This window comes from Vipera ursinii (genome assembly GCF_947247035.1).
Source record: "Vipera ursinii genome assembly, chromosome: 2".
NCBI classification, from domain to species: Eukaryota; Metazoa; Chordata; class Lepidosauria; order Squamata; family Viperidae; genus Vipera; species Vipera ursinii.
Genome location: NC_139513.1, coordinates 247,155,434 through 247,173,643, shown reverse-complemented (window position 1 = coordinate 247,173,643; position 18,210 = coordinate 247,155,434). Strand labels below are relative to the sequence as shown.

Here is an 18,210-nt window from a genome sequence, read left to right as displayed (position 1 = left end):
TGGTTGTGTTCCAAATCCACTATCCCCTTACTTTAGGTATATAGAAAAAATCTAAATCAGTTTGAGACTTCCAAAAATCTGCAGCCTCCATCTTAGGCTTCCAAAATTTTCCTTGTTTTCTTTATTTGAAGGTATGTTTCATCTTCAAGAGACCCCAACTATACACATTGGGGTATTCCTAACCCACCTGGGAAAAAGGTTGGAGTAATGTAATCTTAGGTTAATTTTTTCTTTGGAAGCCAGGTTCAAGGTACAAAGCAAACTGAACATTTCTCAGTTCTTCAACACAGATTTAAAGGAGGAGGAACATTTCTGACAGATCATATTTAACAGAGAAATAGTGAAAAATAATGAAATGTATTCAAATATTCAGGAAAAATATTATTAAGCTCTTAAGTATTCCATTCACCCAAAAAATTTCTCCCAATTTATTAGGAAATATTGTAATCCTTTAAATAGTGATTATGTAAGATGAACCTTCCCTACAACTTAAGTTTCAGAAGTAGTTTTGGCAGATGGAACATTTTAGTTTGAACATATTAGTGCCACCTTAACCATATGTGAACAGGTTGTACAGTTTTATATAATCTTCAGCTTAATCAAACCTAAGAAATGCATTAACACTGCATTTGCGCAGTTCAAAGCAAATAGTACACAATGGAAAGTCTTGAAGCGTATAACTAATTAAATGAAGGGGTGGTAATTATTTACCTTGTACTTGTTCTGGAGGGTTTCCCAACCCTTTGGACCAACTTTTGAAGGTCTGAGAATTAAGAGGAAAACTCTCTTTGATCGTATGAAATCGGATATTACCTATGCATTTAATCATGTCTTACACTTTTCAGTTCTTCGTTGCTCTGCATTTTTAAACTAATGACAGACACAGTACTGCACAATGGGCAACTTTCTATCAGATGCCAATAATATCTTATACAATTTTTAATACTCTTAGGATGTTTAGACCACTGAAGAAAAAACTAAGTACATTTATGCTATTTCATTGTTAATGTTCGATTCAGAGATCATTGAGAATTTTTATGTAACAGTCAGCTTACTTGTTTCCTAAAAAAATCACTTCAAAAGACTAATGGATTGGCTATAATCTTAAAAACTAGTCACACTGGCTTGAACAGGGACATAAGATTATAGGGAGTTTGGTGGGATTCTTCTGAGCACATTTGAGTGTTTTTCTATTCTGGTAAGATGATTTGGGATCCAAGCAATGTTGTTATGGAAGTCACCAAAGTAATCTTCTTGGTAGAATAAATTTCCTTCCAAAAGCTAAAATATGGAAAACCACAGTTTTGTATAGTTTCTCAAAACATTTGCTTGTTTATTGATAGAGAAAATTAGTTGAATACATTTAGCCGAAACTAAATGGATTATTTAAATGTACAGTGCCTGATCCACCCACCTGTACGTACAACACACAATTGGAAGAAATACTAAGTAGCACTATGATATCTGAAAAGGAATTTTAACACTGCAACACTGAGGATTCAGGATTTTTGGGGTCAGTTTTACTATGCATATTAACCAAAAATATTCAAATATCTGGAAAATGTAAAATTAAACTTCTTTAAAAACTTACCTGTCATCTTCATCTTTGTTAGAACTAGATAGATTTCTACCAGAATCTTCAAATTCATCCCAAAAAGCACTATCATCTATTTTAGGTTTTTCTTGAAGACTTGTATTTTGTTTCCTTGGTTCATTTTTTATTTTATTTTCAGCCAATCCATACTCTTTGGGGTCAAAAACCATATTAGACTTTTTTTCTTTATTATGCTTTGAGATAATTTCAGCATTGTATTGCTGGTCATCTACATTATCATTCCACATTTTAGTACTTCTCTTTTCTTCTTCCTCATTAATTACAGACTGTTTTTTATCAACCTCACTAACAGGATTCTGTTTTCTAACTTTAGGTCTTACTACCAATTCAGCTGAATTCTCTTGGTCCACCTTCATGCTTGTAGTACTCAGCGCACTACAAATTCCTACATGTGTCCTAATTGTAGGCTCAGCTGTACTACTGTTTTTCTGTTCTAAATCGTAAGCAGAAACAAGGTTACTTTTTGCTAAAGTTTCTTCATTAGATATTTTCAAAAGTGACTTATTTTGATAAACAGTATCTGATTCTATGTTAGAAAGTCTCCTAAAAGGCACTAGTCTAAGATCTTCAAAACTTTTATTTATGTTATTATAACTGAAACTAGGCAGGTGTGACTGCAAATCACTGAAGGAGTCCATATCTTTTTCTAACTTGGAAAGCATATTGTCCAGTTTTTCTTGAAATAGTCCTGTTTCTTCTTTAGCTAATGAGATAGCACTTTGGAAACCGTCTTCCTCTCCATCACTGCTGTCTGGTTCATAAGAGTCAATATTTACAAAGGCAATTCCATTCTGGCCATGAAGATTGTTGGACTCTTCAGAAGTAGACTCCACATTGTCATTAGAATTCTCATTGTTGGCAAGATTTTGGGGATCACACAAACTGTAGCCTGTTGGAGAAAACATTGAAGTATCTGTGTTGATAGCTTGGCTAGAATCAGCTTCACAAACAGGTTCTTCTGATCCAACATTTGGTAATAATGATGCATCTACCAATGGAGAACATACTTGGCCATGTGGACTGGAACCTTTATATAGAATTATAAAGAAAGACACATTGGAAGGATAAGACCAGTTATTGGATTATATGGTAAAAGAGATATGATAAAATCAGTAATTAAAGATGTATCAACATACAGTAAATCATTTAGAAAAAGTAGTTAGGAAAACTAGGTATCAAAATAACTAAGGTATTTCTCATTTTCAGAAGAAAATCTATTTGCAATAATTTGCAATTCTACCTCACCTTTCAATACTATACCAATAAAGGTACTTGGGGTTTGTTGTGAATAATGAAACACGTCGGTGGATACAGCTCCACTGTTCCCATTAGACATATAGCAAAAGTTACTAACTAAATCAGGAATCTTCCCTCCATTTTGTTCAGGGATACATAAAAACAGGAACGTTCAGCTTGTTAACTTGCTCAACAAACTATGTTAGAATTGTAAAACAAAGATTGACTGTTTTTAGCTTCTTAGGAACAGACGCAGTACTAAAGAAATTAAATAGAGTCGCCTTGAGGCAAGATGGGCGGTAAACAAATCCATAAATAAGGATAAAGGTTCTTTTTTAAAACCAAAAAGAGGCATAAAGAGCAGACGCTAGCAACAAAACAGCATGCACTGCCATGCTTGATTATTCATAATAAACCAGCATTTTGACTTGTTTCTATGGCTCAAATCAGACTATGTATTTAAATAATGAAATTATATAATTATAGCATGCTATATAATACTTCCAAATCATTATACAGTATTAATTTGCTACCTTTATTAAGAACAATCTTGTTCTGAAAATCTTATGCAACTGCCACTAGTAAAAAGAAATTATTTTCTTATAGATCCAAGAATGGGGTATTTTATCATTAATATTAAACAGAATCACCCAAAATATATAGCATTTCATTTAACATGGCTCAAGTTGTGTCATTACTTTGTGAACAGATGTTTCTTTGACTGATTTTATTTGATTCTAGATTTGCTTCCTCTTTCCCTTCACCAAACTTCCCCTTTAATGTTTCTCATTTAGAAAAAAACCATTATGATAGAGTTTGAGATATTTAGTTACTGATGTTCAATTCTGGTTACTATTCTAATGGTACACATATCTTTTATTGTAATTCACATTCTATGTGTTGTGAGTCAATTTTGGTAAAGTAATATTATGTAAATGTGTTAAATAAATACAACGGCTTCCTACGTAATATTGCCTCTGTGGCTGCAGTAGTACAATTGAAGGATATTATTTGGTATAATTTGATTGAAGAAAACCTCTAATAGTTCTTAGAATATTTAAAATGCAAGGTTTGGCAAAACCAATCACAGAGATTTGATAGCTAGAACAGTATTCAACATAGAACCAATCATATAATGTTAACAATTTTGAAAGGCAAACTAACAAACTATTCCAATTAAAGCAAACCTGAAAATAATAAATTAGAAATTACAAGTATGGTAGATAATAGCATAACTATACCCCCAAAATATTAAAAAGATATATTCAAAGATATGATCTTTGAATGTATAATAAAGAAAATGAGTACTAATGACCTACTTTTATCATCTATTTTTATATATGTCAGGGTGATTTAAAAATAAATAATGCATACCTGGGTGCAGACTTGGATTACAACATAATAACTATATCTTATTCAAATTAGGTACAGATATATTATAAAGATAAAAAAGATCAATATGCTATTTACAAATTATGTTAAGTTCACAACTTTTGTGCAATGTTTGCCCAAAGTAAAAAGTTTTCTCTGAATCAAATAATAATAATTTGTAATTATGTGACACACACACAATAAATTTTCTTTCAGAACACTGTCTAGTTCTAATCCTTCACATTCTTCTGTGTGTTGGTTTGAGTATCTTTCTTCATTCATCAGAGATGGTCTGAAACTGACATAGGCATGTCTTCTTCCATATCTTCTCCCTGTAATAGTTTGATAGCCTCCTGCTGGTTTTGGCCATGTGGGTTTTCCAGCTTCCTGACCCATCACTGCAAGAAAGGAGGAGAGGGGAAAGGAAGAAAAGATAATTCTAAATATAACAGAATACAAATTTTAATTAATTTAATTTTAGTTTTAATACTAAAAATATTTGTAGTATAAATATAAATCGGTTCTCTCGCCTCTCCTGTTCAACATCTATATGAAGCCGCTGGGTGAGATCATTCGTGGTTTTGGAGTTGGGTATCACCAATATGCTGATGATACCCAACTTTTTATTTCTACCCCAAACCACCCCAGCGATGCCCTCGACGTGATGTCCCGTTGCCTGGAGGCGGTCCGGGTCTGGATGGGGAGGAACAGGCTTCGACTCAACCCTGACAAGACTGAGTGGCTGTTCGTGCCGGCATCCCGGGAAATTCCGATTATCCCATCATTGGCCATGGGGGGTGAGCTATTACCCCCCGTAGATAGGGCCCGCAACTTGGGGGTCCTTCTAGATTCACAGCTCTCTTTGGAAGAGCATATTGGAGCTGTGACTAGGGGGGCCTTTGCCCAGGTTCGCCTGGTGCGCCAGTTGCGGCCCTATCTAGACCGGGATGCCTTGCGCACAGTCACTCATGCGCTCGTGACCTCTCGTCTAGACTACTGTAATGCTCTCTACATGGGGCTGCCCTTGAGGTCCACCCGGAGACTCCAGCTGGTGCAGAATGCAGCCGCGCGAGTTGTCTTGGGAGTTTCCCGATACTCCCATGTTACACCTTTGCTCCGCGAGCTGCATTGGCTACCGGTTGCTCTCCGGGTGAGGTTCAAGGTGTTAGTGATGACTTACAAAGCCCTTCATGGCATGGGTCCAGATTACCTACGGCAACACCTGCGGCCGGCGTCAACTTCCCTCCGTCCAGTGCGCTCCCACAGAGAGGGCCTCCTCAGGGTGCCGCCGATCAAAGAATGCCGATTGGTGACCCCCAGGGGGAGAGCGTTCTCTGTGGGCGCGCCAGACCTTTGGAACAGCTTACCGGTTGAGCTCCGGATGGCCCCCGACCTTCGCTCCTTCCGGCGCGATCTCAAAACTTTCTTTTTCGAACAAGCTGGCCTGGTCTGATGGGATGGGGTTGGGTTTTTATAAATAGTTTTAATTGTAATATGTATTAATTTTAAGGGCATAATGTTTAATGGCTTTTTAATTTTTGTATAATATTTTTATTGTGTATTGCCCTGTTCACCGCCCTGAGTCCTTCGGGAGAAGGGCGGTATAGAAATCAAATTATTAAATTAAATTAAATTAAATTAAATGCTAGCAAGAGTTTCAATTGGTATGAAAGCAAAGAATCGATTAGCACAATATTTTTTCAATTATTTAGGAACAGTAATACAGGATTCACGTATATCATAATATTGGTGAACTCCCTTGGCACAATATAAAGGATTTCTAATTTTTAATATTTTAACATATACTTTAAAGTATGCTTTTTTAATTTAAGGGAGCCAGAAAGCAGAGTAAGAACTGCCAAACAAATTACTCTTCACCTTTCAAATTCTAATTCTCTTAATACCAAGCAATCTTCCATTATAGAAAGAAGAGAATGAATCAACTAGAGGCTATTGCAATGTCTTCTAGCTTTAACCATATTAGACTTTATAAAAGAAAAGGGAGAAATAGGGAAGTAGAGAAATTGTGTGCATGTATGTGTGTCTCTTTATAAGTCTGGGGCTATGGGAAATAAAATGAAGAGACCTGAAAGTTGGGGATGTAGCAAGGGAGCAGATATACAAGAGTTCCAAACTGAACTAGATAGGTGAATTATTTTATATAAGCAAAACTGGAAACAAATCCATACCAGGCAGATATTAAGCATAAATTTAGTTTATTTATGTAGTTTATCTCAATTAGCAATTGGTTTGCCCATTTTGTTGAAGACTTACAATTTTGTGATACTATACAGCAGACATGTCAAACTCGTGACGTCACATGACGTCGTGTGACGTATCGGAACTATTTCCCCATTGCTGGCAATGGGGTGGGCGCGGTTTCCTCATGATGCGTCCAGCCCACGGGCCGCCAGTTTGACACCCCTGCTCTACAGTGACTTAAACATTTTCATAGTATATATTAAATAAAATCTTATTGTACAAATCATCTCAGACAAAATATTTAATGAAAGATTCTGCTTATGTTCCTCAAAAGGGTCAGTTATCTTTTGGGAGAAAAAACCCCTTAATTTCTCAAAATATTCCATATCTATATTTTGGAATAGTGGAAAAGAATCTGTTAGAATAAATAAAAAAAGTTACCTACATAGTATTTCCACTAGTTTTTTTTAGGAATAATCTTGTAAAATATGTTGGGTTGGGAAATAATACTATTCAAGATATCATTGAAACTCTATAACTAGGTATGAATCTGGCCTTCCCTAGCCCCAATTTATTACTATAATCATCATGCCAGTTGCATATCTTTTAGTTTCAATATGTCTTCTTAAAACTGGTATTTTGAATGTTACCATTCCCACCATAAAAATATTTTTGCATAATGTAGGCATTCTGATGGAAAACATTTGTAATAGCATGTATAAAACCACCTACAAAATCCAACAAGCCCACTAAAGAAATTAGGATTGAAAAGATGAAATATGAGTTTGTCTTGAAAAATTAAATTTACAGGTAGATTTCACTTTAAAATATCTGAATAGCATTATATAAATTATAGTTTAAAACACAAACTGTATTCCAGTCTTTAGCAGATGCAATAGAACTCTGAGGTAGAGGATGTGTTAGGCATATGGTGTTAGCCTACAATGTTGGGTTGAAAATATATTAACCATAATGCTATGTCTTTAAGAAGTTAATTGGCCAATGGGTGTGTAAGTGTTCTCATGGCCATAAGAGGAAGCTAGGAACGTAGCTTCTCTCTCTCTCTGAATTCACTGATCTCTATTGTTACTGTTTTTGCTCTGCTGTTGGTTTACTACTGTTGTAACCTGAACTGTGTATTGACCTCTGGACCGGTAAGAAGACTTTGTAGTTTTGGATTACCCTTTGGACTGTTGCTATTGTTTATGACCTGGACTGTTTATTTTTTTGACTGTGCATTTTTGTTCTTACACCACCTCAAAAGTAAAATACTTTTTGCTTTTAGAACTCAATGTATTTCTGTGTGTGACTTTTTACTACTCTCAGTACCCTTCCTTGTCTGTGCAACTCTTTGGTAGCACAAGGAGACTTCTGCACAAATAAATTCCTTAACACTGGTTATGGGCCCAGACCTGTACTGAGAGTTAGTACACACAGTATTCCTAGCTGAGTTTGTGTTAGCTACTTGGTGTAAAATGGCACAGGAACTGTTGTCAGGCATCTCCTGGATAACCCGGTTGGATGGGACAAACTATGTTTCCTGGTCCACGAAATGCTGCTTGCTTTTGCGCAAGGAAGGACTATGGACTGTTGTAAATAACCCACCAGATACTACTGCTTGGGATCCAGATGATGAAGAGGATGCAAAGAAGTTAGACGACTTTAAATGTAACAATGAGAAAGCTCTTTGCATTATTGGACTAACACTGAATGACCAGCAGCTTGTCCATATTTGTGGTGAGGAGTCTGCTGCTAGGTGTTGGGATGTTTTGCGAAGGCTTTATGTTCGAGACAGTGTGGGTGCACATATACACCTTACACGTAAGCTGTTTAGGGCTCGTCTGCAGAAGAATGGAGATATGCTGACCCATTTAAATTACATGAAGGCAACTTTTCAAGAGCTTCATGAAAAGGAGCTGATTTTTTCAGAGTTGCATCAGGTCTACATTATTCTGTCATCTTTGGATGAGAGTTATGATGGGTATGTTTCTTCTTTGGAAGTCCTGACCAGAGAGGAACTGACATTGACTGACATTACTGGGAGACTGCTGGAAGAGTCCAGAAGAAGGCGTGACAGAGACAAGCTGAGAGAGACACAGCCACAAGAGGAGCAGCCATTCTCCACTGCTTACAACGTCAAGAAATGTTATTCTTGTGGGGCTAGAGGGCATATAGCCAAATTCTGTAGGAAGGGTAGAAAACAGAATGTAAATAGCAGTGGGAAGGCAAAGAAGGGCATTGGTTTGGCTATTTCTGGTGAATCAACATCCAAAAATAATGAATTGTGGGTTGTTGATAGTGGGGCTTCACAATGCATTACTAAAGTGAAAAAGAGGTTTATTAATATGAAAAACAGCAACCAATATGTTTCACTAGCCAACGGTTGGAGGATGAAGGCCTCTGGTGAAGGTAATTCCTATTGTCCATGCATTGATGAACAGTTACCTATGTTATATATACCTAAACTAAGATTCAACCTGTTATCTGTAAGGGAATTGGTTAAGGTTGGGTTTGTGGTAACATTCAGAGGGGAGCAATGCACTATTGAAAGGAATGGAACCTGTGTAACTGCTAATTTGAAAGATGGTTTATTCTTTCTCACAAGTAACCAGGTTAGTTCAGTTAAAGCTAACTCAATATGTGAGAACAAGAAGCCACATGATGAATGTATACATTTATTGCATAGGCGGTTAGGGCATGTAAACTTTAACTCACTACGTAAAACAGTTGAGTTAGTAGGAGTTAAACTGAAGCCATGTAGTAAGTATTTGAATTGCAATGCCTGTAATCAGGAAAAGAGTAAGGAAAGTCCGGCAAACAGGATAAACGGCTTCAAAACAACTGTACCTTTGGAAGTTGTGTTTGCTGACTTAATTGGACCCATGAAACCAAGTTTAGGAGGGTCATGTTATATTTTAAGTATATTGGACCACTACTCTCGTTATGGTTTTTGTTATCTGCTTAAGTCAAAGGCAGACACTTTCCAACAATTTGCAAACTGGCTGAAGTTCGTGGAGAGAAAAACAAAGAGAAAGGTTCAGTGCATAATTACTGATAATGGTACTGAATTTACAAACAAGCGCTTTGTTGATATGCTACAATCAGCTGGCATTGAGCATAAACGTTCAGCCCCATATAGGCCTCAACATAATGCTTTTGTTGAGAGACGTGGGCAAACATTACAAGCCATGATGAGAACCATGTTAAGAGATTCAGGCTTAACAGATAGACTGTGGGGGGAGGCAGCAAAATGTGCAAACCATGTTCTGAATTTAGTTGTTAATACTTCTACTGGTAAAATACCATATACAATATGGCATGGTAGAAGACCAAACCTTGATTACCTGCACACGTTTGGCACCCCAGCTTGGGTCCACATTCCTGCACAACTCAGGAGTAAAGGCCAACATAGGGCTAGGCAATTATACTTCGTAGGTTACGAAGCTAACCACAGATCCTATCGTTTCTGGGAACAAGGCACAACTAATGTATATAACAGTGCGTGTGCAAAATTCCTTGAGCACGTTGGTTGGGATAGGTTAGTGCAAGAAACTGTTAATACTGATCCTCTAGTGTTTGAGGACTCCTCTGATAACATAACTAGTAATGATAATACATCTCCTGTAAATATAAAAGATGAAGAGGAGATAGGGGAGATTAAAGATGAAACAGAGGAAGGAAAGGAGTCAGAAATTCAAAGCCCTGTAATTCCTTGGCGTTCAACGTATCAGACATCCACCTGATCGTTATGAAGCAAGTATATGTCAAGTTAGTGTAGAGCCTTCTAACTATGATGAGATCAGGATGTATCCTGAAAAGGAACAGGCATCATGGAAAGCTGCAATGAACAGGGAGTTGAAGTCTTTGCAGGATCTTAAAGTTTATGTGAAAGCAAAACTGCCACCTGGTGAGCAAGCTATAGGTTGTAAATGGATATATAAAATAAAGAAAGGAGTAGATGGAACTATAACCCATAAGGCACGTTTGGTTGCACAAAGTTTTGCCCAAACTACTGAGGATTATGACGAAGTGTTTGCACCCAGTCTTAGGGCAACTACTTTAAGAGCAGCTTTAGTATGGGCAGCTAAAAACCAATATATGGTTAACCATGTAGATGTTGAAACTGCATATTTACATGCTCCATTGCAACATACTATTTATTTAAGAATACCACCAGGATTGACCAATGATAGAGACCATGATTGTTGGGAATTAAAGAAAAGCCTCTATGGATTGAAACAATCAGGCTATGAGTGGAACAAATGTATAGTTAATGAGTTAAGTGCATTAGGTTTTGTAGCCAGTAATGCTGATCCTTGTTTGTTTAGAAGAGAACACAACGGAGCATTATCTTTTCTCTTATTATTCACAGATGATATTGCAATAATAACAAAAACTGAGTTAGAAGCACAAACTATCATTTCAAGATTGGAAAATAAATTCACAATTAGAAATCTTGGGGAAATAAGCCACTATTTGGGGTTAGATATTGTGAAAACAAATAGGGGTTTTAAGGTGTCGCAAGCCAGTAAAATATCTCAGTTATTAAAGAGATACAATATGGAAATGTGTAAACCAGCAAAAACTCCGATGGCTATGGATTTTAAGGACACTAATGTTGAGAGTCCTGTATTTGATAAGACTATGTACCAATCTTTGATAGGAAGTCTTATGTATCTTAGTAATTGGACTAGACCTGATATTTCTTACTGTGTAAATCAATTAGCCAGGTACAACAATAATCCAACTGTTAGACACTGGCAATCAGCTAAACGAGTATTAAGGTATTTGAAACAAACTATTCACTACTCGTTATATTTAGAGCCAAATCGTGAGTTAATCCTCACAGCATATGCAGATGCGAGTTTTGCCTCTGACACAAGCACTCGTAAATCTACTTCAGGGTTGGCTATAATGTTGGGTGATTCTTTGATTGGATGGAAGTCCATTAGACAAAAGCATATAAGCCTATCTACAATGGAGGCTGAATTTTCATGTCTGTCAGTGTTATGTACAGAACTGCTAGTGTACAAACAATTATTGTTAGATATGGGTTTAAATGTAAATGATCCATTTATTGTGTATGAGGACAATCAAGCTGCAATAAAGATGGCTAATAATGCTGCAGTAAGAACAAGATCTAAATATACTGATCTTCGTTATTTAAATGTCAGACAATGTGTCAAAGATAAATTAATACAGCTAGAGTATTGTTCATCTGATGTAAATATTGCAGACCACTTTACGAAGGTACAAAGTGCTGTGAAACACAATGCTAATTGTGAAAGAATGTGCATAAGATTGTAAGAGTTATATATTATTCTACCCAAAGGGGAGAATGTTAGGCATATGGTGTTAGCCTACAATGTTGGGTTGAAAATATATTAACCATAATGCTATGTCTTTAAGAAGTTAATTGGCCAATGGGTGTGTAAGTGTTCTCATGGCCATAAGAGGAAGCTAGGAACGTAGCTTCTCTCTCTCTCTCTGAATTCACTGATCTCTATTGTTACTGTTTTTGCTCTGCTGTTGGTTTACTACTGTTGTAACCTGAACTGTGTATTGACCTCTGGACCGGTAAGAAGACTTTGTAGTTTTGGATTACTCTTTGGACTGTTGCTATTGTTTATGACCTGGACTGTTTATTTTTTTGACTGTGCATTTTTGTTCTTACACCACCTCAAAAGTAAAATACTTTTTGCTTTTAGAACTCAATGTATTTCTGTGTGTGACTTTTTACTACTCTCAGTACCCTTCCTTGTCTGTGCAACTCTTTGGTAGCACAAGGAGACTTCTGCACAAATAAATTCCTTAACAGGATGAGGCTAGTTGCCTCTAATCAAAATAAGCTTCAGAACTTCTAAAATGATCTATCCTTTTAACTGATCTATCTGACATCAGAACTGGAAGAAGCTAACTCTTCTTCAACACTTCAATAATGAAGATAAATAGTTCTGAAATTAAAAACCTTTATAAAAATCTATGTGTATAATGAAATTACTGGAACACAGGAGGAGCAACAGAAATAAATAAATGTATTTATTTCAGTACTTAGTTCCTTCTGCAAGTTATCATTCTTCAGAATTCACATTGTTTGAAGTTATATTTACTCCAAATTGAACTGGCTGTCTATCACATCTGGGGGAAAAAATTAGTTCACAATTTTTCTAATTCTTTCAACTTTCTTTTTTGTTGAAATGAAAATAAACTCTGTGATATCGAACTGAGCAGGACACTGAAGACTTCAATAGGAGTATCTGAATTTGTTTCAAAGGAAAATAACAAGAGACGCAGCTAGCAAATGTATCCAGCTACAAGATGAAGTCTAAATAAAATCTTGCTAGTTGAATGAAAAAAATTAATAAGTAAATTGTATTTGAGTACAATTTTAATCAATTATATCTAATTTGCATAATTTATTAATGCAATAAAATGATTTCATCTATTATTCAATGTATTATATATATATTAAATATAAATATATATTTAATCAAAAATTGCATACATGTCTATTTAGTATACTGTCATTATATATTTCTATCAAAAGTAAATCTTACTGATTTCAACTTAGTTAAACGCTATAAAACATTGCCAACATAACATAAAACCTTGCCATCTGCTTAACATGCTTTGATTTCTGTCCACGCAATCCACTTTACATTACAATCAGAGTAGTGGAATATGGTATTACAACTGAAACAAAAATACACTTTGAGTAAGAACATCTAGGTCCAATTTGTCCAATATATGAACAATTTATGGTGTATAAACTGATTTAGATTTAGGTTTAGATAAATTGAACAGTTCAAATGCCCAATGTTTATCAAGGCACGTGTTTCATGCTCATACTTAATTTGCAGTCATTATCTTTTCTACATCTTGATTCATATCACAGTACCATACCAAATGTTGTGTTCTATGATTACTTACAATCCAATGCATCTCTGAATAAGATTGTCCATACCCTACAGTTAAAGTGGTTTTCTGAACTTTGATTTAACATTAAATAAAGATAGCCAAGGAATAAAGTCCTCTGAAGACAAGAGTCCTCACAAGACAAAATGTATTGTAAGCTCATCATGTATTTTCAATAGTTTTTGCTGCAACATCTGAACTGTCCCTTATATGTAAAAAGTTGTTGTGAGTTCCATGTTTATTTTCATCAAAAGCCTGATTATATCAGTATACCTACAATTCAGCAGGGTCCTGTAAGAAAGTACTTCAGTCTGAGCCATATTTTCCCAGTATCTCTCTTTCTGCCATCTGTCTGTCCATCTGATCTATCATTTTATTTGTCCATGAAACCTGTATGATGCCAACCACATGATTTTAATTAGCACCTTTTAAACAAAGTTTAAAAGTACCTATTATTTTAAAAAGTATCTAAAAGAAATGCTACATTGCAATTAAGCTGTCCATTGCTTTTTATAAGGTTATTGTCTTCTACACAAATCTAAAAAAGATATTGACCATATGGGGAGCCAGAAAGTATTTCACCAGAATATTTACAGTGATAATAGAACCATCCATATGAAATTCAATTGTTTGGTTTTTAAAAAAATAGTTATTGTTCATACATTAATAACATCCATTCCTAAAGAATGCAATAACTTGGGTTGTAAACTGAATTTTTAACAAAGTAGGCAATTCTACAAGGCTAATGATAAATTCAATTATATTATTTACATGGACAGTCATGTAAAATTACTTAATAAATAAATACTAGTAAATCAACTTTATTGTGATGACAATGGAATAAGCTCAATAATATAAATGATCAAATGGATACTGCACAGGAATATTAAGTATTAATATTAACCCCTAACTGTTTCAAGTCACATGAAATTTGCTGTTAGATATTACTTTAAACTATTTAGGTATTCAGATTAGGTAAAAAATTTTATTTTTTATATTAGTAAAATACACTTTAGTCAGGCAAAAAATGTTGACTGCTATTTCTTGTTTCTTCTTATACTGAGACTTGTAAGAGGACCAAAACACTACTAATTATATAGTTTCTGAAATCTACCTTTCCAGTGAAACAATCGCATATTCCTAGTCAAGCAGACATGGAGTTTTCATACTATGCTAGCTTTAGAGGTTAGGCTCAGGATTATTTAAAAGTTGGGCAATAAATACAGCAGCAAATTACATGCTAAGTTAACATACTGTCTTGGATCAGCATAAAAAGAGAGGGCATTTCTATCTTTTAAAGCAAAAGCCTACCTTGGTGCCATAACACACATCATTAAAGAGAGCTTCAGTTTAGAAAATGTATAGATACTATATAAAAAAATGTTCTGGTGCGTTCAGATTTTCTGTCGGCTCTCCCTCCACTGCAAAGCAGACGGGAGGATTTTTCCCCCCTCTATACGTCCCCATGTCCTTGCCTTCATCTTATCTCCAGTCCATGAGTAAAATGGGCTTATAGTAAATCTTCCTTAGATGTATTTTGTTTTTCCTCTTAAAGTGGTACCATCCAGAGACATCTTTGAGATGTGTACAGTCTATAATGTTTTGTTACACATCACCTTAGAGGCAGCAATGACTTGAAACAGAGCTAAGAAAAGAAAGCTAGGGAATGGGAATAGCAAAATTCATACCATTATATCCTTCTGCTGACTCAAAATTGGGGGAAGGGAGGAAATAGTAATATAACTCTAGTAATATAATAGATTTAGGCAGGAAAAATCAAAGGTTTAAATACAGATTAGGCGAGACCTGGCTCAAAAACAGCAACTGTGAGAGGGACCTTCGAGTTCTAGTAGATGATCACTTGACTATGAGCCAGCAGTGTGCAGCAGCAGCCAAAAAAGCTAATACAATCCTGGGTTGTATAAACAGAGGCATAGAATCAATATTACGTGAAGTATTAATAGCGCTTTATAAAACCCTAGTAAGACCACTCCTGGAATACTGCAACCAATTTTGGTCACCATATTACAAAAAAGATGTTGAGACCTTGGAAAAAGTTCAGAGAAGAGCAACTAAAATGATCGAAGGCCTGGAGACGAAAATATATGAAGAACGGCTGCAAGACTTGGGTTTGGCTAGCACTAGTCTAAAGAAAAGAAGAAACAGGGGTGACATGATAGCAGTATTCCAGTATTTGACAGTCTGCCACAAAGAAGAGGGGGTTAAACTATTCTCTAAAGCACCAGAGGACAAGACAAGAAACAATGGTTGGAAACTTTTCAAGAAGAGAAGCAACCTGGAATTAAGGAGAAACTTCCTAACAGTGAGGACAATTAACCAGTGGAACAACTTGACTTCAGAAATCGTGGGCGCCCCATCACTGGAGGTTTCTAAGAAGAGACTAGACCAGGAGTCAGCAACCTGAAACATTGAAAGAGCCACTCGGAACCGCTTCCCTCACAAAAGGAAAAACTGGGAGCCGCAAAAAATGTGTGCACATGTGCGTACATGCGCGCATGCGCAGAACAGGGTTTGACTGAAGAGTGGAGCCAAGGCGAGATATGCACCTACCCTGCATATTTGAATTGATTGGTTGAACTTTTTAGTCCCTTTTTTTTTTTTTTGGACTACACATGGCAGAGGACTGGGAGCCGCAGGAGACGGCTGAAAGAGCCGCATGCAGCTCCAGAGCTGCGGGTTGCAGACCTGTGGACTAGACAGTCACTTGCCTGAAATGGTATAGGTTCTCCTGCTTGAGCAGGGGGCTGGACTAGAAGACCTCCAAGGTCCCTTCCAGCTCTATTCTATTCTGTTCGGTTCTGTTCTATCCTATGCTTGAAAAATAAGGAATTGCTCTTTTTTGCCAAAAAATGTGATAGAATTTTGTTATGTAGTTTCTTAGAGGTTACTTCCCTAGGGTTTGCTAGTTTATAGAATTTGAGCTAATAAAAGCAGATCTTAGCAATTTTTTTCTAGTAAATGAATAAAAGTCAGCAGACTACTTATTTTCAGCTGATTTGTTAGTGCTTTACTGAAAAAGTTTCTCCAGTTAACACTAATTTCCCTCTGCAATCCATTATGTGATTTTTGTAAGCCAGAGATACAGTGGCACCCGAAAATGCCCAGTTCTTTAACAAAAGCAAAAACAAAATATTTAAACTTATGATGAAATATATACATTTCGGAATTAACAAGATGAACTTTTATTTTTTTTAAAATGAGAATGGTATGGCTCTGATCTCTCTGGTCAGAGTGTGCAGAAGCAAATTAACTGTAAACATGCATTTTGCATTGGACACCAGTTGAAAAATGGAGTTTAATTTTTTAAAAGTTAGTTAGGAAAGCCTGAAATTTCACCCTCAAATTACATGCAATTCTCACAATGAATGCATCAGAATAGAGTTAAGCTCTAATTCAGCATTCCCTAATCTACTGATTTAGATACCGGTATATTGTGAATACAATCATAGCATATCAATTGGCTAACAACTCAAATTACAATATACATACAGGGTATTTCAAGATTACAGTGTTATCTAATCATTACATCCTAGAAAACTTGTATCTGCATAGACTGTTCACCTTAATAGGCCATTGATCAATAGTACACCATACTATTAACTTTTAACACTCTCCTATTTTGATAATACCCAGTGCTTACATTCTTTTCTAATCCTCAAGACCTTAAATACTGGCCTAATCAAACTGCAAGCCTGGAAGAATAGACCATTTTTGTTTGCCTTATCTGGGAATTAATAGGAATCTGATGAATCTGGTTGATCCAAGTGATAGGATTTGGAATATATAATGGGTACAGCTTCTATTATAGGCAAGACATAGAATCATCATTTGGAAATGTTCCTATATTCATTACTTGAGGCACCTCTTGTAGCAATATATCTACACTACATTAACACAGTTACATTTTGATAGTAGTAGAATACATTACAATCAGAAATGAGAAAAATGTTCCTAGTCCAACATCTAAGAAACAATTCTTCCCCACTACATCTAAAAAAAGAAATAAAAAACAACTGTTGTAGCTATAAAGTTCTAAGATCTGTTTCCTGTGAGTTTATTTCAATGAAGACAGAACGACGTTTTAATAATTTGCAACAAATATGTTTTGCCTATATTTCCCCCACCCCCCACCAGGAAACTTGATTGTCTCTCTTAACTCTTACTGAGTTAAGAGAGACAATGGAAATAACTCACCGCACCATTCCCTTTCAGGATAGACAGTATTATGCAAAGCACTGAAAAGTGGCAAGATGTAATAGACAAAGAAAATTAAAGGCAGAAAATGATAGAAAGGGGCCGGTGCTCATCTCCGTTTCAAAGCTGAAGAGCCAGCGCTTGTCCGAGGACGTCTCCATGGTCATGTGGCTGACATGACTAGACGCCAAAGGCACACGGAACGCTGTTACCTTCCCACCGTAGTGGTCCCTATTTTTCTACTTGCGTTTTTACAAGCTTTCAAACTGCTAGGTTGGCAGAAGCTGGGACGAGTAACAGGCGCTCACTCTCGTTACGCGGCACTCGGGATTCGACCCGCCAAACTGCCGATCTTCTGATCGACAAGCTCAGCGTCCTAACCCACTGAGCCACCGCGTCCCTAGAAAGTAATATAGATGTTATTTTATACCAACATTTTTCTTATACCTCATCATGTTTATCTATCCTTGCAAACCATTCTAGTTTCCATTACATTCACGTACTGATTTATACATTGTCTTCTATTCTTAAAATTTCTCATTCTCTTTCTGAAGAGTCAACTCTGTTAGTCATATGATTACAGCTTAACTGGTTGGGTTGGCAATATATAAGCCATGATTTGTAATGTATTGTATCCCTTTAAATGTGTAATGATT

The 18,210-nt window shown here is 36.1% G+C and overlaps 1 protein-coding gene across 10 annotated transcripts in view; it reads right to left on the bottom strand.

Moving 5' to 3' along the window:
• PJA2 (praja ring finger ubiquitin ligase 2) overlaps positions 1 to 18,210 on the bottom strand; it is a 67,560-nt gene that overhangs the window by 41,381 nt on the left and 7,969 nt on the right. For 5 of the 10 annotated variants that reach the window (XR_014491746.1, XR_014491747.1, XR_014491748.1 and 2 more), the window contains exons 2-4: positions 13,617 to 13,729; positions 4,420 to 4,620; positions 1,592 to 2,642 (exon numbers count right to left, since the gene is read on the bottom strand). Coding sequence is in view for 7 of the 10 variants with exons in the window: in XM_083356495.1 (XP_083212621.1) it covers positions 1,592 to 2,642; positions 4,420 to 4,620; positions 13,617 to 13,659 (1,295 nt within the window). In the remaining 3 variants the exon portion in view is untranslated. Of the gene's footprint in view, positions 1 to 1,591; positions 2,643 to 4,419; positions 4,621 to 13,616; positions 13,730 to 18,210 lie in introns of those variants that run through there. The other 5 variants (XM_083356498.1, XM_083356499.1, XM_083356500.1 and 2 more) reach the window with 5 other exon arrangements.